This window comes from Notechis scutatus, chromosome 7 (genome assembly GCF_049901735.1).
Source record: "Notechis scutatus isolate UNSWTSFEM ecotype Mainland chromosome 7, rNotScu1.2, whole genome shotgun sequence".
In the NCBI taxonomy this organism is placed as follows: domain Eukaryota; kingdom Metazoa; phylum Chordata; class Lepidosauria; order Squamata; family Elapidae; genus Notechis; species Notechis scutatus.
Genome location: NC_142015.1, coordinates 3,344,827 through 3,370,339, shown reverse-complemented (window position 1 = coordinate 3,370,339; position 25,513 = coordinate 3,344,827). Strand labels below are relative to the sequence as shown.

Below are 25,513 nucleotides of genomic sequence, written 5' to 3'. Positions count from 1 at the left end.
GGAGAAATGGAAGGATTTATACTCCTTGAAGACAGCTGGTCATTTGCATCCTTTTAGAGGGTCATTGAGGCCACTTGGAGGTTTATCTGTGTCTTCAGATAACCACCTGAGTAGTGCAAATGGTTCCTGTAGCCTGCCATTTTCCCTCTGGAAATCCCTTCCTACTCCCACACCATTCAGAGGGTGTTCATCCCTAATTGTGTTGCTAAAAGTCTGTAGAGATTCTCAGTCCTCCAGGTCATGGTTGACCCAAAGGTGCTTTTTTCAGGAGGCAACTGGACTCAACTGTCATTGAGGTCACTTGGAGGTTTATCTGTGTCCTCAGGGTCACCTGAGTGGTGCAAATGAGTGCGGAGCTTTCTTGGAACTGTTGAAAGGGCGGTGTTGTAGACTGGAGATGATAGGTGATGTCGAATCCTTCTCCCTCTGTTATCCAATTGACAACACGGTCCTTTATGCTCCTTGCAGACAGCTGGTCAAGTGGCCTCAATGACCCTCTAAAAGGATGCAAATGACCAGCTGTCTACAAGGAACGTAAATCCTTCCATTCCTCACCACCCAGTCAGAAACGAAGAAGCTTCTTGGATGAGAAGTGAAATATCTTCAAAAGAAAAAAAACAAGAAAGTCCAGTTGCCTCTTGGGCGGGTGGGGAAAAGCACCTTTGGGACAACCATGGCCTGGAGGACTGAGATATTCTTGTCCTCTTGAATTCTCCTGCAACCTGAGAGGATGGTGCAACTAAGCATCTTCTCTTCGGCCCCCTACCAAGAATCCTGCATCCTTGAAAGGCCAAACACGGACTCTCAACAGCGCCCAGAAAAACACCCGGGACGAGAGACATGATATCCATTCAAAAATGACATTTTATTTTTAACCTCTTCATGGGAGAAAGAGGGGCACTTATTTGTTCTGTGGGTTTCCTGCTTCGGAAACAGGGGGGCCTTCAAGGCACAGGAGGGTGTAAAGAAAAACAGTAAACATTAAACAAGGGTGGGCTTAGGCCCGGGGAGAAAGGATGCGCCTCACAACAGACCCATGGAGGACGTTTATGAGGGAGGGGGGTAGGTGGAATGAAAGAACTCGGAGAGGGGATTATCGGTGACTGTGAGGCAGGGGGGGCTGAATGGTCTGTGCCCCCACTTCATCGCCCCCCCCAAAAAAAATCCTTTCCCGAGTTCTGTGATGCTGTTCCGTCTGGCAAAAGATCTTCCATCCTCATCACTCTTGGCCTAAAAGGAGAAGAAAAGGCAAAGGGGAAAAATGCAAAAAAATACTTCAGGAACACACCTAAGACAGTTTGGCCAGGAGGTGCCAAATAAGGCAAAAATCCCACCAAGCTGGCGGTGCCACATCTGGGTGTGATGACCCGGGGCGTGACAACAAAAATAACAAAGTCACAAAAGTAGAATAAATTCCCTTTAATGCCTCCAACTTGGGAGGCCCCAATGTCCAATTATCCTCGGGCTGGAGATTAAATTCTTCAAAGAACAGTCTATGAGGTAAAGAAATGCAGTCCGAACCCAAAGTAAAGATAATTAGAAATAAAAAAAAATCAACACAAACCACACTTAAGTAAATAACACGGCAGGCCAGGATGATACATTGCAGACTTTCAAAGGATAACATAGCAATGCCAAAACCCAGATAAGCCTCGACCAAGATAATGCACGCTTTGCTTCCAGCAAGGAGCTGTGTGCAAACGCCCCACTTATATCCTGTTCTCCCAGCTGCAACTCATGAAAGGGATCAGGGCCTTTGCCTCTCCCGTAAGCCACGTTGCTCCCTTCTCCATTCCTTCCTGCTTGCCCTACGATGAAGACGGGGTGGCCCTGGGTCTTCCTCTGAATGCCCAGCCGGACTGTGCCCTTCCCCCGTTTCTTCCACAGCCACAAGAAGCCACACTCCCACTCCCTGTCAGCTGCTCCATCTCCCCCTCAGAATCAGACTCCAACAAGGGCATGACACTGGGCACCTTACTGGGCCCTTGCCACCGACACACACACACACACACACACACACACACATGGGGGAGTGGGGGGAGCAACATCTCGCAGGCAAAAACAGCAACGAAGTTCCCCTGAGCGCGTGCAGAGTGATTTTCTCCCCCCCTCCCAGCCCTGAGCGAGCAACCGCCTTCGCGTCCTGGGAAGTGAGACAGTTGATATTTCTTCCAGAAACAGATGGCAAGAACTCCCACGCGGGAGAGCGTGGCGGGTTGCCTATTTTGAGAGATGGAACATGGCCTGCGCCTCCACGCAAGGGCTTGCCACCGTCATGGCTGGCACGGGGAGAGGGATGCAAACGGCAAGCCCTGGGAAAACCAGAAGCCCAATCCTGCCATTCACGGGAATTGATTGTGTGTATGCGTGTGTATGTGAGGTAGGGGGGCAGCGGTGGTATTCAGCCAGTTCTGAGCAGTTCTGGAGAACCGGTAGCGGAAATTTTGAGTAGTTTGGAGAACCGGCAAATACCATCTCTGACTGGCCCTGCCCCCACCTATTCCCCGCCTCCCGAGTCCCGGCTGATTGGCTGGGTCTCCTTTGGTTGCTCTGCACAGGAGAACGGAGCTGGAAAGCAGGTTAGTTGGGTGGAGAGAGAATGAGGATTTTGCAGTATCCTTCCCCTGCCATGCCCATCAAGTTTGCATTACTAGTACTATTAATCTTCTCATCACTCCTTATCACCCATCTCCTGTGACTGCATGACAACTTTGTCGCTTGTATCCTTATGATTTATATTGACTGTGTCCTAGTATGATTTTGATTGTTTATTGTACCCTATGACTATTATTAAGTGTCGTACCTGATGATTCTTGACTCTTGACGAATGTATCTTTTTTTTATGGACACTGAGAGCATTTGCACCAAGACAAATTCCTTGTGTGTCCAATCACACTTGGCCAATAAAGAATTCTATTCTATTCTATTCTATTCTATTCTATTCTATTCTTCTATTCTATTCTATTCTATTCTATTCTATTCTATTCTATTCTATTCTATTTCTATTCTTATTGTACCCTATGACTATTATTAAGTGTTGTACCTGATGATTCTTGACTCTTGACGAATGTATCTTTTCTTTTATGTACACTGAGAACATTTGCACCAAGACAAATTCCTTGTGTGTCCAATCACTCTTGGCCAATAAAGAATTCTATTCTATTCTATTCTATTCTATTCTATTCTATTCTATTCTATTCTATTCTATTCTATTCTATTCTATTCTATTCTATTCTATTCTATTCTACTCTACTCTACTCTACTCTACTCTACTCTATATTCTTTTCTATTCTATATCTATTCTATATCTATTCTACTTTATTCTATATTGTTTTCTATTCTATTCTATTCTATTCTATTCTATTCTATTCTATTCTATTCTATTCTATTCTATTCTATTCTATTCTTTCTATTCTATATTGTTTTCTATTCTTTTCTATTCTATTCTGTTCTGTTCTGTTCTATATCTATTCTATTCTATTCTATTCTATTCTATTCTATTCCATTCCATTCCAGTCCAGTCCAGTCCAGTCCAGTCCAGTCCAGTCCAGTCCAGTCTATTCTACAAGGTATTCTGTTGCAAGTAGAGGAGTGGAGGACTCTTCTTGTAGATCTCAGCTGATCCAGCCAAAGGCACCCAGACAGGAGACACAATTACAACACTCCCACAGGCTCCTGATGAACGGGTCAGCCACAGGTCTGAGCCGCCTGGATTAAAACCCCTGCCATGAAGTCATTTCCTGCTGCCAGCCCTCCCCCCCCTTCCTCTCTCTTTCCTAGGCCTTCCGATGACTTCGGGGCATGCCGAGCGGTCCCGTCTGGGGTGAGTAAGTTCCTGACTAATAAGAGTTAGCAGCCCAGCTTCTGTTTCCCATCACGTTTTGCACAGGAGGATGTTGGCAGCAGCTCAGCTTCTCAATCAGATGGCAGAGAGGGCTGGCCGCGGGGCACAGAGAGAGGGTATGCAGGCTGGCCGCGAAGTGGACGAGGCCAGATCCTCTGCGGGGCTGGATCCTTTCCCGAAATGCATTAGCCCAAAGGCCTTGGGCGACCTCTCTTAACAGGGCCGCCAGGTTTTTCAAGAGGTGTGGAGAACATTCGCATGCAGTCCACGCCAGTCCAAGGATTGGCACTTTCTGCTCCTTTCCTGCTGGTGCTGGCAAGGGGAGAGGCGGGGGTGTGTGTGTCATGTCCTTTAAGCATCCCTTTGTCTGTGGAGATTCTCAGCCATCCAGGTCAGGGGTCTTCAACCTGGGCAAAGCTGGCTGGGGAATTCTGGGGGTTGAAGTCCTCCAGGCTTAAAGTTGCCCAGGTTGGAGACCCCTGATCCAGCTCATAGTTGTCTCTTCTTCTTCTCCTTCTCCTTCTTCTTCGTCTTCCTTCTCCTCCTCCTCCTCCTCTTCTTCTTCTTCTCCTCCTCCTCCTTCTCCTCCTCCTCCTTCTTTCTCCTCCTCCCTCCTCCTCTCCTCCTCCTCCTTCTTTCTCCTCCTCCTTCTCCTCCTCCTCTCCTCCTCCTCCTTCTTTCTCCTCCTCCTTCTCTTCCTCCTCTCCTCCTCCTCCTTCTCTCCTCCTCCTTCTCTCCTCCTCCTCCTCCTCCTCCTCTCCTCCTCCTTCTTTCTCCTCCTCCTTCTCTTCCTCCTCCTCTTCTTTTTCTTCGTCTTCATCTTCTGGCAACTGGACTCTTTTTTCTTTGAGGAAAAGAAGAATCAGAATAGAGCTGGAAGGGACCTTGGAGGTCTTCTAGTCCAGCCCCCTGCTCAAGCAGGATACCCTATACCAGGGTCCCCAACCGCCGGTCCGCGGACCGGTACCGTCCGCGAACAAGTCTTACCGGGCCGCTGGTTGCTGGGCGCCGCCATCTTTTTGGTAAAAAGTGCTTCCGGTGAGCTTTTCCGGGTAGAAAGCTCACCGGAAGCACTTTCATCAAAGATGAAGCTCAGCGCTCGTGAGCTTTTCCGGGTAGAAAGCCATTTCTACCCGAAAAAGCTCACCGAGCGCATGCGCCGCCATCTTTTTTGAAAAAGTGCTTCGGGTCACCAGAAGCACTTTTTCATCAAAAAAGATGGCGGCGCCAGTTGTTGATACCGGGCGCGGCGCCCAGCTGATGCGGTACGGGCAGGCGTCAAAAAGGTTGGGGATCACTGCCCTATACCATTTCAGACAAGTGCCTGTCCAGTCTCTTCTTAAAAACCTCCGCAACTTCTGGGAGCAACTTCTGTTCCACTGGTTAATTGTCCTCCCTGTTAGGGAGTTTCTCCTTAATTCAAAGTTGCTTCTCTCCTTGATTAGTTTCCATTTATTGTTTCTTGTCCTGCCATCCAGCACTTTGGAGAATAATTTGACCCCCTCTTCTTTGTGGCAGCCCCTCAAATACTGGAATTCTTGCTATCACGTCACCCCTAATTCTTCTTTTCTCTAGACTCGCCAAGCCCAAAACCTGCGGCTGTTCTTCATGTGTGTTTTAGTCTCCAGGCCTTTGATCCTCTTAGTTGCTCTTCTCTGAACTTTTTCCAAAGTCTCAACATCTTTTTTGCAGCATGGTGACCAAAATTACTTGGAGTCTTCCAGGTGTCGTCTTGTTTCACTTCTCATCCAAGAAGCTTCACCACTTCGGAAGATGGGGAGATGGATGGATAGGTACTGACAGTTGAGACTGGATGGTGGGAGGGATCCTGATAAGATGGGATGGGAGGATTGTGCCCTCAGGGTCACCTGAGACGAGGAGGAATAAGACACCAGCTATCTCCTTGCAACCCTTCCAAGAAGGTTCCACAACCAACTCGACCCTGATTCAGGTGACTATAAGGGCACAGATAAATCCTCTTCCTCCTCTTCTTTTCTTCTTCCTCTTCCTCCTCCTCTTTTTCTTCCTCTTCTTCATCTTCCTCCTCTTCTTTCTTCTTCCTCCTCCTCTTCTTCCTCCTCCCCTTCTTCCTCCTCCTCCTCTTCCTTCTTTCTTTCTTCTTCCTCTTCTTCTTCCTCTTCTTCTTCCACTTCCTCCTCTGTCTTCTCCTCTTCCTCCTCCCTCCTCTTCTTCCTTCTTTCTTCTTCCTCCTCCCTCCTCTTCTTCCTCCTCCTCTTCTTCCTCTTCCTCTTCTTTCTTCTTCTTCATCTTCATCTTCCTCCTCTTTCTTCTTCTTCTTCTTCTTCCTCCTCCTCCTCCTCTTCTTCCTTCTTTCTTTCTTCTTCCTCCTCCTCTTCTTCTTCCTTTTCTTCTTCCACTTCCTCCTCTTCGTCTTCTCCTCTTCCTCCTCTTCTTCCTTCTTTCTTTCTTCTCCCTCCTCCCTCCTCCTTCCTCTTCTTCCTTCTTTCTTTTTCTTCCTCCTCCCTCCTCCTCTTCCTTCTTCTTCATCTTCCTCCTCCTCTTCTTTCTTCTTCCTCTTCCTCCTTCTTTCTTCTTCTTCCTCCTCTTCCTCCTCCTCCTCTTCCACTTCTTCCTCTTCGTCTTCTCCTCTTCCTCTTCTTCCTTCTTCCTCCTCTCTTCTCCTCTTCCTCCTCCTCTTCTTCGTCTTCCACTTCCTCCTCTCCTCCTCCTCCTTTCCTCCTTCCTCAAAGAAAAAAACAACCCAGTTGCCTTTCTGAAGAAAAAAGCACCACCTTTGAGACCCCCTTTGGTGAATCTTGGGTGGGTCTGGTTTTACATTGCACCGGAGTCTTTCTTAAGAGCCGTTAAGACGTCTAGGATCTTGTGAAAATTCACAGCTCCCCTACCCGAGAGCTGCCATTAACTCAACTCTTGGCCTGCGTGCTAAAACTAGGGGTGTTTATGGGATGTGGTCAAAGTTAGTATGGTCAGCCATGACGTTGCCTTTGCATTATCCCTTCCTGGTCCATTCCTTGCCCCGTTGCCCCCACTTTATTATTGTGCATTGCAAGGGGCAGGGCTTCAATTATATGGCTGTGGCTGGTTTTTTTGTGTGTGTTTTTGGCCACAGGGGAGTCAAAAGACATCTCTCTTCCATTTCTTTCTCCACAACACCAACCCACTTCGATGTGTGTTGCGCTGAGAGAGAGAGAGAGAGGCACAAAGTCACACTGTGAGTTTCGATGGCCAGCTGGGACCTGAGTATAAAAGACATCGAGACGTGGCCGGATATCAGCAGATATGGAAAACATTTTCAGAACATTTTTGTTTGTTTGTTTGCTTGCAGCTGCGGATTAAGGGGTTAAAAGGTTCCGATTTCAGTGTGGTCCTGAAAACCACTAGCAGCGCCCTTCTTTCCCCACCCTACCCCAAACAGGAAAAAATTAGTCCAATTATTTGGAGGAGGGAGGGAGGGGTGGAGGATGTTATTATCGCTATAATTTAGTTATGGCCAGCAACCAGCTGGCAGCACAAATAATGCAAAGCTACAGGAGGAAACGATAAAACTTTTACGGCGGTCGTTTGCAAAGCAGTGTGGCGCAATAGGAATACGAAGGAGGAATGCAAAGGTGACCCAGAGGTGCAAAGGTGACCCTTTATTTCCCCCCAGGAGGCCACTGGACTTTCTTGGTTGTTTTTCTTTTTTTTCTTTTAAAGACATTTCACTTCTCATCCAAGAAGCTTGGGTGATTTTTTTCCTCCCCCCAGATTTTGTTGTATTGTACTTTATTAATTTATTTGATTCTTTTTGTTAGTTTTCACTGTTTTTTTTAAAAGATGGTTTTACATTTTGTAAGCCACCTCAAGTCGCCATGGGCGAATAGGCAGCAATATAAATTCAATAAATAAATAAATAAAAACAGGTTATGAAACCTCCTGAACAGAAGGCCGAATGTCAGAACAAAGCGAGGCTTGTTTCAAAGCAACAAGGCTGACATGTTTGGAAGCCAGCACAATTTTTTACCATCTTTTTTAAAAAAAATGAAATTAAAATCCCACAAATTCAGGCAAAACTAGGATCGGCATAGCAATCACGTACACTTACGTTGCCTGATTCAATCTCTTGGCACCGTAAAAAACAAACTAACCTGGAGGAAGTCTGTAAATTGGGGCAGGAATTCAACCCCAACCAGTTATCTGGATCATTTCTGAAGCCAGCCACATTTTTAAAAAGGTCTGAGAAAAATTGCACGAGGCAGATTTTCTGGGAAAGAAACTAAGAATCAGGGATGGGTTAAGAGTTGGAATTCCTCTCCTTAGCCAATGCAGGAATCCATATTGAATGTTACTGCAGATAATGCTCAGACTCTCAGTGAAGGAGGAAAAAAATTGAAATAAATGCCACCTCCACAGACATTTGTTCCATCTTTCGACAGTAGGACATTGTTCCTGAGGTCCAACTGAATCCTACTTCCTTGTTTCTTTCAACCCACTGCTTCAGTCACAGTCCAGGGACATGCTGTTGCCCCCAGAAATGTTCGCCCCACCTCAGGGTGAAAAGCTTGTGTTTCCAACACAACCGGGTCAGTTAATATCCAAGAACTTGGATTGTAGTGTTTCCAATTCTGTCGGTTTTCTAAATGTACATTTGGAACACCTTCGGGAAACCAAAACTGATCCTTAGCTTCGAGGACCTGTTTTTTTGTTCCTTATGGTCGACCTCATCCGATTCCTGGAGACTTGATATGTCCGGCAGTTTTCTAGGCGAGGAATTTCAGGAGTGTTTGGCCATTGCCTCCTTCCCAGGGCTGAGAGTAGGTGACTGTCCCAGGGTCATCCAGCTGGTTTTGTGCCTAAGGTGGAACTAGAACTCACTGGTTTCTAGCTTGATTCCTTAACCGCTATTATACCAAAATGGCTCTCTCTCTCAAAAAAAAGGACCTTACAAAATGTGAAAACAGTGTGGGCTAAATGTAGGGATTGCAAATTTACTCCCTGCAGAATCTCAGTTGTGCTCCTGGCATGACCGCAAAGGCACGGGAGGAGAAAAAAAATCTGGGATTAAATAGCTATCCAGGGCTGCTTTGCAGGGTGAAAATGGGCCGCATATAAATTTAAATGTAAATGCCTACATGTATACATACCTGCTTGGTTTGGCTGCCAGGTGCATACCTGGTTGTGGTTTTAAGAAAGAACACCTTCGTTGCTGGAGAGTTATGTTTTTTAGCATTGCTGGAAACACCAAGAAAGTCCAGCATTCTTCTTGTGCCTCCAAAAGCAATGTTTTTCAACCTTGACATATTTAAGATGGGTGGACTTCAGCTCCCAGAATTCCTCAGCCAGGAATGCTTGTGATTGGTGGACCAATTCCCAGAATTCCTCAGCAAGGAATGCTTGTGACTGGCGGACCAACTTCCAGAATTCCTCAGCCAGGAATGCTTGTAACTGGCAGACTTCGACTCCCAGAATTCCTCAGCCAGCTAGGAATTCTGGGAGTTGAAGTCCACCAGTCAGAAAAGGGCCATGATTCCCCACCCTTTGCTCTAAGGGGGCGTTTGAGGCCCTCAATACCTTCCAATTCCCCTCCCTTCACCCCCAAAACTGAAAAAATAAAAACAAATCTCGCATTATGGACCCATTTTGTTCCGGTTGGCTGGGAGGGAGCTTACAAATACTTCGTCGGAGTAAATGAGGAAGCCATGGCCTGGCCTTGGGAGCATGTTTGCAAATGGCAGAGGGAACGGAAAGTACGCAGGGGGTGTGTTTCTTTCACTGCACACCAGCACACACCAACCACACTTCCGTTTCTTGGCCGGCTGCTGCAAATTCTTCATGGACTGAGTCAGAGCCAAGGGTCTCTGGCCGGCCCGCTCGCGCTCCTTCCCAATCCCACGTGCTGCAGGGTGGGCTTTGTGCCACCAGCTGGGGTGGGGGAGTAATGTGCCATTAGCCACAGACAGCTGGAAACTGAAACTGCAGCTGCCAGGGCTTTGGTCTATTCCAAGGCTGAATCAGAATATGTGTTGCCTGGAGCAGAATATATTCCAAATGGCACCCAGCACAAACATATGTTAACACAGACACACACACACACATTCTGATTAGGACACTTGTTCACCTGTGCAGCGGAGGGGACGAGGGTTGTGCAAGAGATCTTCCTTAGCCTGGTGCTCGGGGAGCGGGGTGTTCGCCCCTATCCCCTTTCCTGGCCTTTTGTGCCCTCCCCCCAAATGCTCAACAGGCTGGCTCTGATGTCCCCTCCCCTTTTTGCATGCGATCAGTGCAAGGTGTGGAGCGGGTGGGCAGGAGGAATTATTTCAGTGGCAGGTTCCTCTTACTCCCCCGGGATGTTTAGCTGAATATGGGGTGGGTGGGGAATACGACTGGGTTGGCGTGGCTATGTGGTCATGTGACAGGGGGAGTGTCAAAACTAACTTTCTGGAGCAGAGGGTTGGACTATATGACCTCCAGTTACCTTCCAGCACTCGATTGCTGTCCTGTTTCAAAGCATTCTCTGAAGCTGCATCTAGTGCCAAGGTTTGTGGTCCTTCCTTCCTCTCCTTTTCCCCTCCCTTCCTCCTTTTCTTTCTTTTTTTTCTTTCTCTTTCTTTCTTTCTCCCCTCCCTTCCTTTCTTTCTCCCCTCCCTCCCTCTTTCTTTCTCTTTTTTTCTTTTGCATCAACCTCCCCCCCCCGTGACCCGTTTTTGGCCTAGTGGGCCTTAGGGAAGCCGCTGAAAAAAGAAGCATTTTGAAGCAAAAAGGGAGATTATCTGTGCCGCACGATTTAGATTAGCTAGAAACCAAGAAATCTGACGATTTCCTGCTTTCTAGCTAATCTAAATTGCGTGGCACAGCTGATCGTCGCCCAGCTGATCATTGGAAATACCGATTCGGCCAAACCAGTAGCATTTTTTTTTACTACCGGTTCAGTTGAACCGGGCTGAACCGGTAGAATACCACCATTGGAGTGTGTCTAACTCAAAGCTCTGGAGGCCGCGCAGGAAACTACCTGCTAGTGGGTTAATTGGAGCCAGCTTTGCGACAGCAGCTCCTGCCACTTGACGTAGGTTTGGGCAGCCAGGTTCTTCAGCTTGGTCCGGTAGAGGAGAGCGGGGTTCTCGCGGAGGCTGCTGCTGATGTGCCGCTGCACCTGGAGGCAAAGTTGCTGGAGGTGGCCCTGGGGAGGGTGCAGGAGGAAAGAAAGAAGGGCAAAGATGAACCATGTAAGGATTCGTCGAGTAGCAACAGAGAACGCGGCAACTAACCTGGAACTGGATATAACGTGTTGCATTTCAGGATATGGAGAAGGATGCCATCTGTGCCAGCGTGGTGAGGCAGTCCAGACAGGAAGTCCACCCAGATGAACTAATTCTACTTTATTTTAAGGTTACATAGACAGAATCTTGCAAACCCGAAAATATTTCTCTCCCATCTCCCACCTTTACAGTCCAAGCAACTAGGGAGGGTCTCTTGTGAGAAGTTTGCCAGGCTCCCATTCCTTCTGTGGACACAGCTGCCCTTGTCTGCCCTTATGCAGCTCTTCCTCCTGTCTCCCAAGGTCACTCCCACATTCCACTACAATCTGACACACACACACACACGTCTCCCACCTCCCACCTGAGACCTCTAGATGTAACAGGCTACAACTCCCAGAATTCCTAGCCAGCACAGCTGGTTTAAGTCAGAGAGAAGCATGTGTTTGATACCTCGCTTGCAAAGTGAAACGATGCACAAATTAAGGCGGATACTGTATATGCGTTCCAGGTTCACGTTGCAGGATCCAATGTGGGTCGGTCACCAGGACCACAGGTTCTGTCTTCCAAGCCTTCGGAGTGGTACTGGAGCCCATCTTCAGGGAAATTCTCTCTAGCAGAGTATGCGTCCGCTAGAGAGATGTTTCCTGAAGATGGACTCCTCCAGTATGAATCTGAAACCTCAGAAGACAAAATCTCTGGTCCAGATGACCGATCCAGATTGGATCCTGAAACAAGACAAAACAGAAATATTTGTGGTTCAGTTTGACTAGCTATAAAGAGTGGCTGAACTACATGTTATACCAGAAGTCTCCAACCTTGGCAACTTCAAGACTTGTGGACTTCAACTCCCAGAATTCTCCAGCCAGCATAGCATAGTTGGCTGAGGAATTCAGGGAGTTGAAGTCCACAGGTCTTAAAGTTGCCAAGGTTGGAGACCCCTGGGTTATACACATCGCTCCAGTGGTGGGATTCAAAAGTTCCCACCACCAGTGCTGTGGGCGTGGCTTGGTGGGCGTGGCTGCAGAGGGGTTGCACGACTCGTGTGACTTGCGCAAGCAAACGCGTGCCAAATGTATGCTGTGCACATGCATTACAACAGTAAAAACTAAGCTACTGCGCCTCTCAGCTGTTTAGCACAGCAATCCACTCCTCCACACCAAACAGCTGAGAGGTTAAAAAGGACCTAGGAGCAGCTGATCTTTGGCACTACCGGTACGCCAGAACCGGGCCGAACCGGTAGAATACCACCACTGCATCACTCCATTCACTCAACATGCAGGGCTTAGTAACTGAATTAACTCATTTTCTGGGTTGAACTTGCACAACAGGCCAAGTCACAAAACCCTTAATTAAGCATGCAATTAATTTACATTTGTGCTGTGATTCTAATTGCTATTGTTTTCCAGACCCGGCTAAATGCATTGTAAGGCCTTAAGTAAGGGAACTGCAGAAATATTTGTATCTTACATCGTTCTGGACCCCTCCAGTTTCACTTTCTCCTTTTTTGAATTTTACTTATTAAAGCCGTGCAGCCTTCCCTCTCACACCTGTGACTCTGGATGGTGCGCACACCATTAGACAGTCCTGTTTCAACAAACATGTGGGAAACACGTGGGAGAGCATTTTCCTTAACACCTCCACTATTTCTTTCTAAAAGATGGGTCGTATTATCTATCTTTGTGTTCACACAATTGAGGATGCCCTAAACCAGGGGTGTCATGCCCGTTGGAATCTGACTCAGAGGAGGAAGCCAAACAGCTGACAGAGAGTGGGAGTGTGGCTCCAGTGGCTGTGGAAGAAACTGGGGAAGGGCAAAGTCCGGCTGGGCAGAGCAGGAGAGAGGTAGAACAAGGGAGAGGGAGTTCAGAGGAAGACCAGGGCCACCCCCTCTTCATCCTAGGGCATGCAGGGAGGAATGGAGAAGGGAGCAATGTGGGTTGCGTGGCTTACAGGGGAGGAAAGGGCCCTGATTCCCTCCATTAGCTGCAGCTGGGAACACAGTGTTTAAAAAGGGAGTTTGTGCACAGCAACTCATAAGAAGCAAATTGTGAGTTATCTTTTATGGTCGAAGCTTATCTGGGTTCCTGGCGTCTTCCCAACTGTGTGTGTTTTGTTGCCCTTTGCAGTCCGCAATTCCTTATCCTGCCCTGTCCAGTTAATTGCTGCAGCGTCAATTTTTTGTGTCAGTTTTTTATTTACAGTTTATACGTACTTTGTTTTCAGATTGATGAATTTCCTTCACTTAAAGACTGTTCTTGGGAGAGTTTTTTTCTCCAGCCAAAGGTAACTGGACACTGGGGGCAAAGTTGGAGGTATTAAAGGGACTTTTCTTACTCATGTGACTGTGTTGCCTTTGTGCCACGCCCCAGGTAATCACAACGGATCCCCAAACTTGGCAACTTTAACACTTGTGGACTTCAACTCCCAGAATTCTCCAGCCAGCACAGTCCACAAGTCTTAAAAGTTGCCAAGTTTGGAGACCTCTGCCCTAAACCTATGTTAATAAGGCATCATTGTGCAAAGCCCAAATAAACCACATGCCGCCTTCATGCAATGGCCTGGCACACATCAACTAATGTGCTAATGTGCTGGTTGGCTAATGCGCTGAGTGTGCTGAGCCACAAACTGCCCCAGCCCTGTTTGGGTCTAGACCAACATTTCCTGCGAGAGCCCTCCGCTAAGCACCTCTTAGTCATTAATTGCAAAGTACAACTCCACATCAATTTTGCACCTTCCCCAGACCCACAGATGCCCTGAGCCAGCATTTCTCCACTTCAGTGAGTTGTACAAGGCAAGCTGGCTCCAGTGGAGCTGTGAAAGGGAAATTTATGCTGCCCGCAAAATTGAGCCGCTGCCAGGGTAAATGTCACACACCGTGTACGTATTATTCCAATGTATGGAAAATCATACATACATATATTTTCCTCATGTGAGATTTGCTGTCTATGTTTGGTCTGAACGCAGCCTTTTATTTTCCGAAGCTAGTTTTCTTGCTCTTCCTGACCCTGGTCCCCATCTCACCTGCTCTCTTGGAGATGCTGGCTTGGTTCCCACAACCACGTTGGCTAATACCAGGAGGTTGTAGCAAAGGTAACAGGCCTGCAAGGAAGAGAGAAAGATATTGGATAAGCAGAGAAGCAGATGCTCCTGCGGACTTCATATCTCCCTCCCAATAATCATCTAAGGCAAGGATCTTCAAACTTGGCTTGTGGACTTCAATTCCCAGAATTCCTGAACTAACATGACCAGAGGAGGAATTCTGGGAGTTGAAGCCCACAGGTCTTAAAGCTGTCAAGTTTGGAGACCTCTGATCTAAGGAGACAGAGCAGGTCCTCCATATCTCATTTCTGGCATCCAACATCTTCGGTTAGAATTAGAATTAGAAGAACTTTATTGTCATTGTACAAGTACAACGAAACTGTGGGTGCACCCCAGCAACTGTTCGCAATACAATAAAACCAAAGCACTTAAAAATGAAGATAAGAAAGATAGAGTACCCACATCTCCATTTGCAATTTGAGAGTACAATATCTATGAATATACACAAAATATACATCCAACACTGACTGTAACGCTTAGCCGAGTATAATACACAAGCGATGGATTATACTGTAATATGTTATTATACATCTGAATGGGGTATTGAGATTTCACATCTTTTCACATCTTAATGAGGTAGTGACTTCGTGTTTATTTGCGGTTCGGATGGCCCAGGGAAAGAAACTATTTGTTAGTCTAGTGGTGTGGGATTTTATTGACCTAAAACGCCGTCCAGACGGCACCAGGTCAAAAAGATAATTGCCAGGGTGTGAGGGGTCTTCGGCTCTTCCCAGCCATCCTTGGACCACAGGAGGGTAAAATGGAATACCAGCTGGATGGCAGCCAGCTATTCCTTGGCCCACTTCTTGTGGACAGCACCCCGTCAGTGGCTTACTCTGAAGGCCCAAGAAAAGCCTAGGAAAGAACCGGCTTGGTGTTCAGGTAAACCAACTTTGGAGTAGGTTGAAACTCTTGGGGCAATTTTTTTTCCACCCAAGAGTGTAAATCTTTTTGGACCGTAGACCATGCTTTCTGTAGGTGTCAACTCTGGTGTGTGTGTGTGTGTGTGTGTGTGTGTGCATGGGGGTGGGGAGGTAGAGGGGGTCTGCATCCAGGCCAGGGACATGAGCCTTTGCAGGAAGCAACTTTCTTCGTTCTGGTCAGTTTAAACTCTGAAGCTCCGTGCTGACTTTGTCCTCCGTTTGGCCTTGTACAGCTAATTGGTCTTTCACACACACACACACACACACACACACACACACACACACCAGGACTGGGAGGCTTCCCCAATTTAATGACTGCACAAATTGTACACCAGCAGATCTATGCAGATGAATAACTTCATGCTTAAAAAAAAGAAATTAAAAATAATAATTAAAAATGGTAGAAAACCCCATGCGAATAGAGGGGCGTCAAAAAACTCTAGGCCCAAACAGTGGAGTCCAGATGCTAGGAGGTGTGTATGTGTGTTCACAGCCTGGTAGTTCAAGGGATGGGGCATGGGCTATGCTCTCCAACGTTATCCTCTCCTGCACACAAACTTTCCTATCACCCTGGGCTGAATCATGGGGCATAGCTATTCCATTTCTCAACAGACCAGTTTTTAATTTTAATTATCACTACACAGGTCGGTTTACGTTAACTCTAATCCCAAGAAGGCTATCCCAGATCCTAAGTGTTCAGTTCAGTCATGAAGAAATAATATTTTTCTCTCTCTAATGGAGTGGAACAAAAATTAACACTTGCTGTCAACAGATTTATAGCCATTCACAAACTGAGTATTTTGAGGTTGGTGTTTCTTTCTTTTTTAAATATATGTGTTCTATACACATTTGCTTCATTCTCTGGAAAAATTCTTACTATATATAGAGAGAGTAAGAATTTTTCCAGAGAATGAAACATAAATATTTAAATTATCTATCTATCTATTTATTATCTATCTATCTATCTATCTATCTATCTATCTATCTATCTATCATCTACCTACCTATCTGTCAATCATCTATCTATCTATCTATCTATCTATCTATCTATCTATCATCTATTGTAAAAGATTTTTTCCAGAAAATCAAACATCAAAAGACAGGATGAAAAGGAAGGATAGATGGATGGAAGGAAGGAAGGACAGGAAGAAGAGAGGAAAGCAGGAGGAAAACAGGAAAGGAAGGAAGGAAGAAAAAGAGGAGTGAAGGAAGGGAGGGAGGAAAGAGGGAAGGAAGGAAGGAAGGAAGGAAGGAAGGAAGGAAGGAAGGAAGGAAGGAAGGAAGGAAGGAAGGAAGGAAAGAAAGAAAAGAGAGAAAGAGACAGTGTTTCTCAATTTCAGCCTCTGTAGGATATCAATTCCCAGAGTTCCTTAGTCGGTCAATATCGCCCAGTCAATATTGTCTAATACAAGACGTCTGGGGCATCTCAGTTAGTACAGTATAATTACTCCTCCAGTGGAAATGAGAGGGTGCAAATTAGAACAAGATGCCAAGAGAAAGTGGCTGGTTTAAGGCCACCCAGAGAGTTTGCTTGTTCCAAAATGAGGGAGCCCCTCAGAACTAAATATATCTCGGCTCCTGTTTATCTACTACTCTGGACGGCATATATGGCTCAAGGTTCTTTCTACCTGTTGTTTTCATATCTTTCAGTTAAAGGATTTTAATTATCTGGCTGGCAGGCGATTATATGAGCTTCTCAGGGACAAGCCGGAACATCTAAAGTTCTATTAAAAAAGATTTTATTTTTTATTTTTTTGGAGCAAAATCTTGGCTCATTAATTTAGAGCGCTTTCTGGCAAATGCTAGGTGGTAGACACGAGGATTTAATAAAAATTTACCGAGGAGCGAAGGAGTAAATATCATACCTAATTGAGTATAAAACAACCGAATATTTCATACGGGAGAAAATGGAACGATGCCCGGCAAATGTAATTGGTGGGAAGGGGGAAAAAAAATACAAGGCTATAAAATGGGAGGGGGAGAAGGAGGGAGGCGTTTTCTAAGTTTCACACCAGAACAAAGGTCAAGATGATCTCGTGTTTTGGATGACGACGGAAGACTCGGAGAATTTGAAAGCAAGAGCGGACCTACGGAAAGCCGCAAAGAACTAACGATCATGGCCCCATTGGAGCCTGAGTCCGTGGAGGAGGAGGAGGAGCTGGGGCTGATGGAGGTCGAGGGGGCGGCCTTGTTGGCTTCAGAGGAACGCGGGAAGGAGCAGGATAAGGCAGTGCTGAGTCCCTCGTGCTCGGGATGGCTTGCCAGCAGGGAAGAACGGGGATAGGATGACCAAGAGAAGGCGTAAGAGAGGGCAGGCAGTAGGGATGAGGAGCGACGGAGCTCAGGCAACAAGCAAGGAGCTTGATCTCCGAGCACGGAGAGTAGAGAGAAGGCAAGAACAGCGCAGACTGAGCCAACTACTCGGGAGGAGAGTGCCCCACCCCTCTTCACAAGGCACACCTGGGGACTGAGACTTAAGGAGACGCTATGGGGAGGGGCGCTTGATGGGAACAAGCGCTGAATTTGTGGACTTTTGTGTGACGCTGCTGACATCTGAAGTTTGCTGGATTTCTTGCCTTGTTCCTTTGCTCCGTAATAGTTTGTGTGTGTGTGTGTGTAAAACCTGAGACAGGTAGAAAAAGTTGGCAGGCAAGTTGGTAGGTAGGTGGTAGATATATATAGATTTTTTAGTTCTGCCAATATTGGCAATATTGTACTATGTATTCGTTATTCAGAGGACATATGTTGGCTCTCATCTGAATTTGCTATTAGAAGGCGTGAAGATGCTGATAGAGAACGTCTTGCAAGCGGGTGTTCTAGCTGTGTTGAGCTGAAGAGACGATGAAAATGGGAATTGTGGGGGGGAAAAAATTCGAATGAATGCTCCGAAACCCTCTGTCGAACACTGCAACCTTCTGGAATCTGAGAAGGGGGTTGTAACTCCTGGTTTTTTTTGATGGGCTGCTCATCCCCGATTCCAGGCCCAGATCAAAACCGGAAGCCGATTTGGAAGAGTAGGAGCTCCCATCTTTAAACAAGGCTATTTTATTTATTTATTTATTTTTTAAATTTTAAAACAAACTTTATTGAACACAAAAAATTAAAATATACAAATATACAAGCTCAAAAGACAAAGATCCATACAGACAAACGTCACAATGATCTCTGCGCTAAAACTAATTAAACAAGGTTGTTTCAGAGCCACCCAATCGCGGGTCAGAAATTCAAGAGGGTTCATGGTATTTAATCGCCGAGGTAGGCAGGAACGCTATCTTGCACAAACTCGCCCAAATGCAAAATAATTTTTTCTCCGGCCGCCTTCCATTCTGGGTAGAAAGCTGCAGAGCGGAGAGAGGCATTTAAGAATCCTTTCGTGTGTGTGTGTGTGTGTGCTTGCCAGGAATGTACAAATACCCTGGCATTAAGCAATTTATTCCCTTCATAAATATGCAGACCTGGGGAAGGGGAAGATGGCCTTTGCGGAGGGCTGCGCGTGGCTGGCAGGGCTCGGCCCTACTTGGTAATTAAAAGAAAGGCCTTTTCTTCCCGCTTTCCAGGTTGGTCTAATGAGGATCCAAATCCATTAGCCTCAGTTTGGGGAGGCACAAATCAATTTCGATGTCCTTTCGGGATGCAGGTGAAGCTGACCCTGCGCGAACCTCTTTGCTTTAAGGGGTTTTGATGTAGTGTCCAATCTTTACTGTAAGCCTGATCCATTTTACCTCAGCCTCGGAGGATTTTCCCTCAGCTGGTGAGGAAAAGCACTTATTAATCAGCCAACTTTTCGCGTCCCTTTCTTAGTGACTTGTAACAACTGAAAGTCTGGTGTAAATTTACAAATTTGGAGCAGTTTAATAAGGATGAGGCACGAGGGGCCATTTTAAAAGCCGAGATACTTCCACTTTAAAAGGTAAACCGGTTTATTGAGGGGTATGTTGTCTTGGCCAGGAACCTATTTCAACTGACTTTAATGGGAAAGGGTCAAGTACGGCAATTTTACGACCAGCGGACTTCAACTCCCAAAATTTCTGATCCCTTTTATTCGGGGTGAAATCAGGGCAGCTGAATGGAGCTGAGCGTTAGCTGTCCGGATGCCCTTCCTGACACTGCAAAATCCCCATCCCCTTCCCTAACCTGCTTTCCAGCACTAACCTGCTTTCCAGCTCCGTTCTCCTGTGCAGGGCAACCAAAGAAGACCCAGCCAATCAGATGTGGGCATGGTGTTCTGTGGTCATGGCTTGGTGGCTTGGTGAGCGTGGTTTGGTGGGCGCGGCAGGGAATACTGCAAAATCCCCATTTCCTCCTCCACCCCGCTAACCTGCTTTCCAGCTCCGTTCTCCTGTGCAGAGCAACCAAAGAAGACCCAGCCGATCAGCTGGGACTCAATGGGAGGCAGGGAATAGATGGGGATGGGGCCAGTCAGAGGTGGGATTGGCCGGTTCTCTGAACTACTCAAAATTTATGCTACCGGTTCTCTAGAACTGGTCAGGACCTGCTGAATACCAGTTCTGGATTGCAGCAGATATTTTCTCCTTGCGCCCTGATGGAGAAACATCTGCTGCTGCCTAGGATTGAACTCTCAACCTTCAGAGCAGGAGGTGAGCGTCTTTACCTCGAGGTTACTGCGCCGCTCGTGTGTGTGTGTGTGTGCCACAAATAATGAATGATAATATAAACTTTGTTTTCTGAACTTGTCTTGCCTGGCTAGGTTCCCATAAGGAAAAAAAAGCATCTCAGAATTATATCTTTTGTCCTAGTACGGCTTCCATATTGACCATCTATTCTCCTCTGTGAACTTCTGAACTGAAGGTATGCTTTGTGCATTCAGATCAAAACAAAAATTTAGAAGTGTTTGCTTCTAAGGTGTCCCCAAAACTTTCAAGTTGACAAAGGTGAGTGCAGGTGAGGATTAGCAGTCCCAAGTGGAGGAATGGGGCTGCTAGCAGGTAGAGGAACTGGCTATGGGGGAGTCAGGCAGACTAATACTCATAATATGTGCCAGGAAGCAGGAAGAATCAAGCGTGAACAATGGGGAGATTGAGGGCAAAAACAACTACCGTACCATTCAAAGTACACCAACGGTATGGCAACCTTGGCCCAACCCAGCCCAACCTCCTTCCCCTGGCATCTCTTAAGCTCCCTGTTGCATAAACGGGGAGAGCTAGTCATTTTTTTTGTGCCACGCTTCCTGATTTGATTGAGCTGATGCCAGTCCAATTCTCGCTATGCCTTCAAGATTTAAGCTACGTAGGGATCCCTCTCGTTCTTGACGCCGAATAATTCAGCAGCCGAAAGGGAAGCGGCGGGTGTTACCTACTGCCTCATACAAACACGGTGGAGCAGTTAGAGGTGGTCAGCAGGGAAAGGGGTTTTCCAAGAAATTAAGGATTAGGGATGGCAAGGTGGTTATCAGCCCGTTGAAGTAGGTTAGGTCAGGAAAAAGACACCCCATGGATTACTGGAGCTCTACTGTTAAAGGGCACGATAAGAGTTTTGAGAACATGACTGAGCTTTCTTCTTATTCCAGCTTTCTCCAAATTTGAAGCACTTCTGAAAATTGTTCACAAACTTTTAACCCTCTTGAAAACACCCTTATGGAGGGAGGGAGCCAGAACAAAACAGAAACAGCCTCTAGGTCAGAGGTCTCCAAACTTGGTGACTTTTAAGACTTGGGGACTTCAATTCCCAGATTCCCCAGCATGGCTGGCTGGGGAACTCTGGGAGTTGAAGTCCGCAAGTGTCAAAGTTGCCAAGTTTGGAGATCTCCGCCTTATGTACCCAAGAGAATCAAGGTGGAGCAATGTTGAGTTTCTTTCTTACCCCATCTTCCTTCACAAGGCTGAATGAATGTTTTCCTATCTGTGCATTTTTTCCCCCCCTTCGGGATTAGTTTTCTCTTCCTTTACAACAAATATTTTAAAAGATTTAGGGAGAGAGATGATTCTCTGTTTTCCATCCAGTGAAATTGAAACGATAGTGGCTCCTTTCCTGGTGTATATACACTAGAAACATCTGCCACATGTTTCTCCTTCAAAATATCCAAAACATTTTTTTTAAAAAAAAAACATCAATTGAAATGCTTCGGCAGTTTTCACGTCCTCTGGGGACATCTGTGCCAATTGCTGCACACAGTTAATACATTACAAACCACAGTTAAGAACTGGCGCGGGTGCAATTGTGGAAAGGGACTGCTGTAGGAGTTTAATGCCTCCGGTTTCCAAGAGCCTGTTTTAACAATTCTTTACCGACTCGGCTGGAAAACACCCCCAACTGCATTGCAGGGCAGTCTTAGGATTATGGAAGCATCCTGGCCTCATTTCTTGGTGCAAGGCCCAACACTCCCGCATATCTTTTTGCAAACTGAGGCCTTGTTGGGGGGAAGGGTGTATGTGTGTGTGTGTGTGTGTGTGTAAACCACAACATGAGCATGCCTCTGAGAGCCAAGTTTCACCTCCAGAGATCTCTGTACCCAGATGCAAACATCTCAATGCAAACCAGAGGTGGTATTCAGCTGGTTCTGACCAGTTCTGGAGAACCGGTAGCGGAGATTTTGAGTAGTTTGGAGAACCGGCAAATATCACCTCTGACGGGCCCTGCCTGCATCTATTTTTTGCCTACCATTGAGTCCCAGGTGATTGGCTAGGTCTTCTTTGGTTGCCCTGCACAGGAGAATGGAGCTGGGAAGCAGGTTAGTGGGGTGGGGAGGGAAGGGGGATTTTGCAGTATCCTTCCCCTGCCACGCTCACCAAGCCATGCCACACCCATGAAGCCACGCCACACCCACCAAGCCACACCCACAGAACCAGTACTAAAAATTTTTGAATCCCACCACTGATGCAAACTGATGCAAAGAATTTATACATGAGCCAGCAGTTTGCAGCAGCAGCCAAAAAAAAAAAAAACCCCTAAAAAAAACCCCATAAACGGAATCAGAGAATCAAAATTACACGAAGTATTTAGTAGCACTTTACAAAACCTTCATAAGACCACACCTGGGACACTGCATCCAGTTTTGGTCACCACATTACAAACAAGAATTTGAGACTTTGGGAAAAGTGCGGAGAAGAGCAATTAGGATGCTTTAAAGTCCTGGAGACTAAAACATACGAAGAATGGTTTCGGGAATTGGGTATGGCTCTAGTCTAGGACGAGGAGGTGACCTTAGATAGCAGTCTTCCAGTATTTGAGGGGCTGCCACTCCCCTTATTTTCCAAAACACCAGAAGGCAAGACAAGAAACAATGAATGGAAACCAATTGAGGAGAAACGTCTTAACCGTGAGAACAAATAACCAGTGGAACAGCCTGCCTTCAGAAGTTGTAGGTGGAGCTTTTAAAGAAAAGACTGGACAGCCACTTGTCTCAAATTGTATACTGTCTCCTGCTTGAGAAGGGGGCTGGACTAGAAGACCTCCAAGGTCCCTTGCAGCTCTATTCCGATTGATTGATCTGGGATGGGGAGGGGAGAGTCCAACTGTAAGAACAACCAGCCTCTGTCCAGGCAGATGTTGAATCTCTATTCCTTCCTTGGTGGAGCAAAGAAACCGAGGGAGGAGGATGGGCCCCTTGGGAAAGAAACCCGGTAAAAACACAACTCAGCCGCTTCCTAACCCCAAATAAATACACAAAGGCACAAATCAGAAAATACACAAATCAGAAAGTCTGGGAAGCGAAACACACACTTCCCCTTTCTCAGGCCCTCTTTTTTTTCGCTTCCACAGCTGGAAAAGGGAGCACCGGCCCAGGATAGGCACGTTCTCAGAGGCTACTGTCTGGGGCGGGAGTGGGATGCAAATATTTTCACTACCAGTTCTATGGGCCTGGCTAGGTGGGCGTGGCCATAGGACTGGGTGGGCGTGGCTTCTCTCTTTTTTTGTGTGTGTGCAGCACCTACCCATCCGCCTACCCCGCGCTCCATTTTTTAGCCTCCTGGGCGAAGCAGTCAGACAGTGAGGGGGATTCCGGCACAGTTGATCGTCGGAACAGCTGATCATCGGGACGAAGAAAAAAGAAATAGTGGTTCAGCCGAACTGGGATAGATTATTTTTTTTTACTATGTGTTCGGCCGAACAGTAGCATTTTTTTTTACTATCGGTTCGCACAAACCGGGCCGAACCGGTAGAATACTATCACTGGTCCAGGACGCAGGTTTTTTTTTCTCCTGGACTCAGCCCAAGAGAAAGGCACACAGACCAAGACGGAAGGCAGGCAGACAGGAACTCATCCCATTACTTGACTAAGTAGGAAGAAACAGGCCACGGCGGAGGGGGAAAAAAAGATGTTATCGGGGACTCATAGGCATGTTAAGAAGGGTGCCTGTGCATGACGTGGGGGAATGTGTGGGCGTAAATTACGGGGAAGAGCTCGTGGAAAAAGGCTTCCCTGTTTTATTATTTTTTTTTTTTTCAGGCCTGCAAACACCCCAGAGCGGTTTTGAAAAGCTTTTTTAGGCGGGCTTTTTTAAAAAAGAAATAAACTCAGCTGAGCGGAAGCGGCTCCCAAAGGCTGGGAGATTGGACGATGCAAAAGCTGCTTATGTATAAACCTCCAAGAGGGAAGTCAATAATTAAAACAATGCAATAGAGCTCGAAGTTGATATTGGGCTGAAATCCAAAGAGAGCAGGCAGCCGACCTCTCAGAAATGGGATGCTCTCTTTTTCCTGAGAGATAAACTTTTTAATTAAAAAATAATTATTCTCCTCGTTTAGAAACATCATGGAAAAACCAGCCCTGTCAGGGAGACCTCGAGGTAAAAAGGCTGAGATCCTGCACCACCTCGTTGATTTTTTTGAACCACCCCCACAAAATGTACTAACAGCGGCATTAAGGCGGAAATTGGGTTGGGTGGCTTGCAGCTGAGTGCGTGGTGGGAAAGTCCGTGAATTATACAAATGGGGCCACACATGTCGAGCCACAGAGCAAGTTGTGTGTGCAGGCAGGGACCCAGAAGCTGTTTTTCTTGACCTGGGACTTACACACTGGGAGAACCCAGGCCACATGTCAAGGTAAGATCCTTGGTAAGATGGAAAGAGATTGTGATGACCCAATGGGGTGTGGCACAAAGGCCACACAGTCAAATAAGCAATAAGAGTCCCTTTATTATCTCCAACTTTGCCCCCAATGTCCAGGTTACCTTCTGGCTGGAGAAAAACTCTCCCAGGAACAGCCTTTAACTGTAGAAAATTCATTCCAAAACAAGGGACATGCAAACTGTAACTTAAAATCCAAACAAAACAAACTGAAGTAATTAGCTTGACAGGGCAGGAAGAAGGAATTTCAGACTTGAAAGCAGAAGTTACAACTGGTTCGGCGACCCACGCCAAATCCTTGCTACCAGGTTCTGTTGAACTGGTGCAAACCGGCTGAAGACCCACCACTGGCATAGTTGGTTTACTGAGAGTAAACCAATTTAACTCCTGAAGAGAGATTAATAACGCAGGGGATCACAAAGTTGTGGTGTTGATCCCAGAGCAGCGCAAAAGCTATCTGGAGATGCTCTGATTTTCTGTCATAAACATCATTTGTGAGTCAGAAAAATAGTAGAAGGCACCCTTTATGGAAGCAAGAGCGTGTGCTAAACCCATTTACAGCAGCTTTCGGACAAATACTGAACACCCATTGTTGAAAAAAAAAAAAAAAGTAAAAATATTTTGCCTATATTCTCATGACACACTGACTACAAATCAGCCAATCATCATTCATTTGACACGAATCCTGCCTGTATGTTAACTGATGCTTCAGTGTGTCATGCAACACTCGTGGATTAAGGCTGCAGTAAACCAGAGGACGGTGAGATGGCAGCAAAGGGGTACAGCACGTTCTCTTTACTGCCATCTAATGGTTCCTTGGCATTCTGCAGCCCCAGGTAAACAGCCACCGGTGAAATTGCTTGAGCTGGGCACTGCTTCTTGTTAAAGCAGTAAACCTCATTATTTGATTACGGTGTTGCTATTTTAAATTAATTACCCAGAGTTTTTAACCAGGCACATTTCATTACATTTTTACTGATTGGTTTCTGCAGGTTACCAGAAAGGGCAAATGAAAAGGAGAAATAGCTAGAGGGCTCCCTTTTGCTAGCTCAGCAATCAAAAGTAATGAAAAGAAGAAGAGCTGCGGAAAAAGCTCAAAAGAAATTCTATCTTTATAGAATAGATTTCCCTGTTCACTCCGTCCTGTTCAATCTGAACAAGGATTGGGTTCACTCAACCAACACAGGCTTTGTAGCTTAGCATGTTATCTCAATGTAGCCACCATAGCGTACAAACCATGGTTTAGCGGGTTGGGTAGATACAGCCATTTAACCAATCCCTCCTGGTTTAACATGACTTAACGGCAAATGACAAATCCTGAGCTGCAGTGCACAGGACTCAATCTCCCAACACAATTTTTTTTTGGTCTTTTTATGACCCTGTGATCCCTTGCATCGGGGGAG

At 46.4% G+C, this 25,513-nt stretch overlaps 1 protein-coding gene across 1 annotated transcript in view; it reads right to left on the bottom strand.

Annotated features, from left to right (window-relative positions):
• Positions 1–849: 849 nt before the first annotated feature.
• The window catches only part of FAM178B (family with sequence similarity 178 member B), a 196,188-nt gene continuing 171,524 nt past the window's right edge, over positions 850–25,513 (bottom strand). Inside the window, exons 10-12 of the mRNA XM_087969642.1 lie at positions 14,083–14,160; positions 10,815–10,982; positions 850–1,230 (exon numbers count right to left, since the gene is read on the bottom strand). Of these exons, the coding sequence (XP_087825768.1) occupies positions 10,818–10,982; positions 14,083–14,160 (243 nt within the window). The 3' untranslated portion in view covers positions 850–1,230; positions 10,815–10,817. The remainder of the gene's footprint in view (positions 1,231–10,814; positions 10,983–14,082; positions 14,161–25,513) is intronic.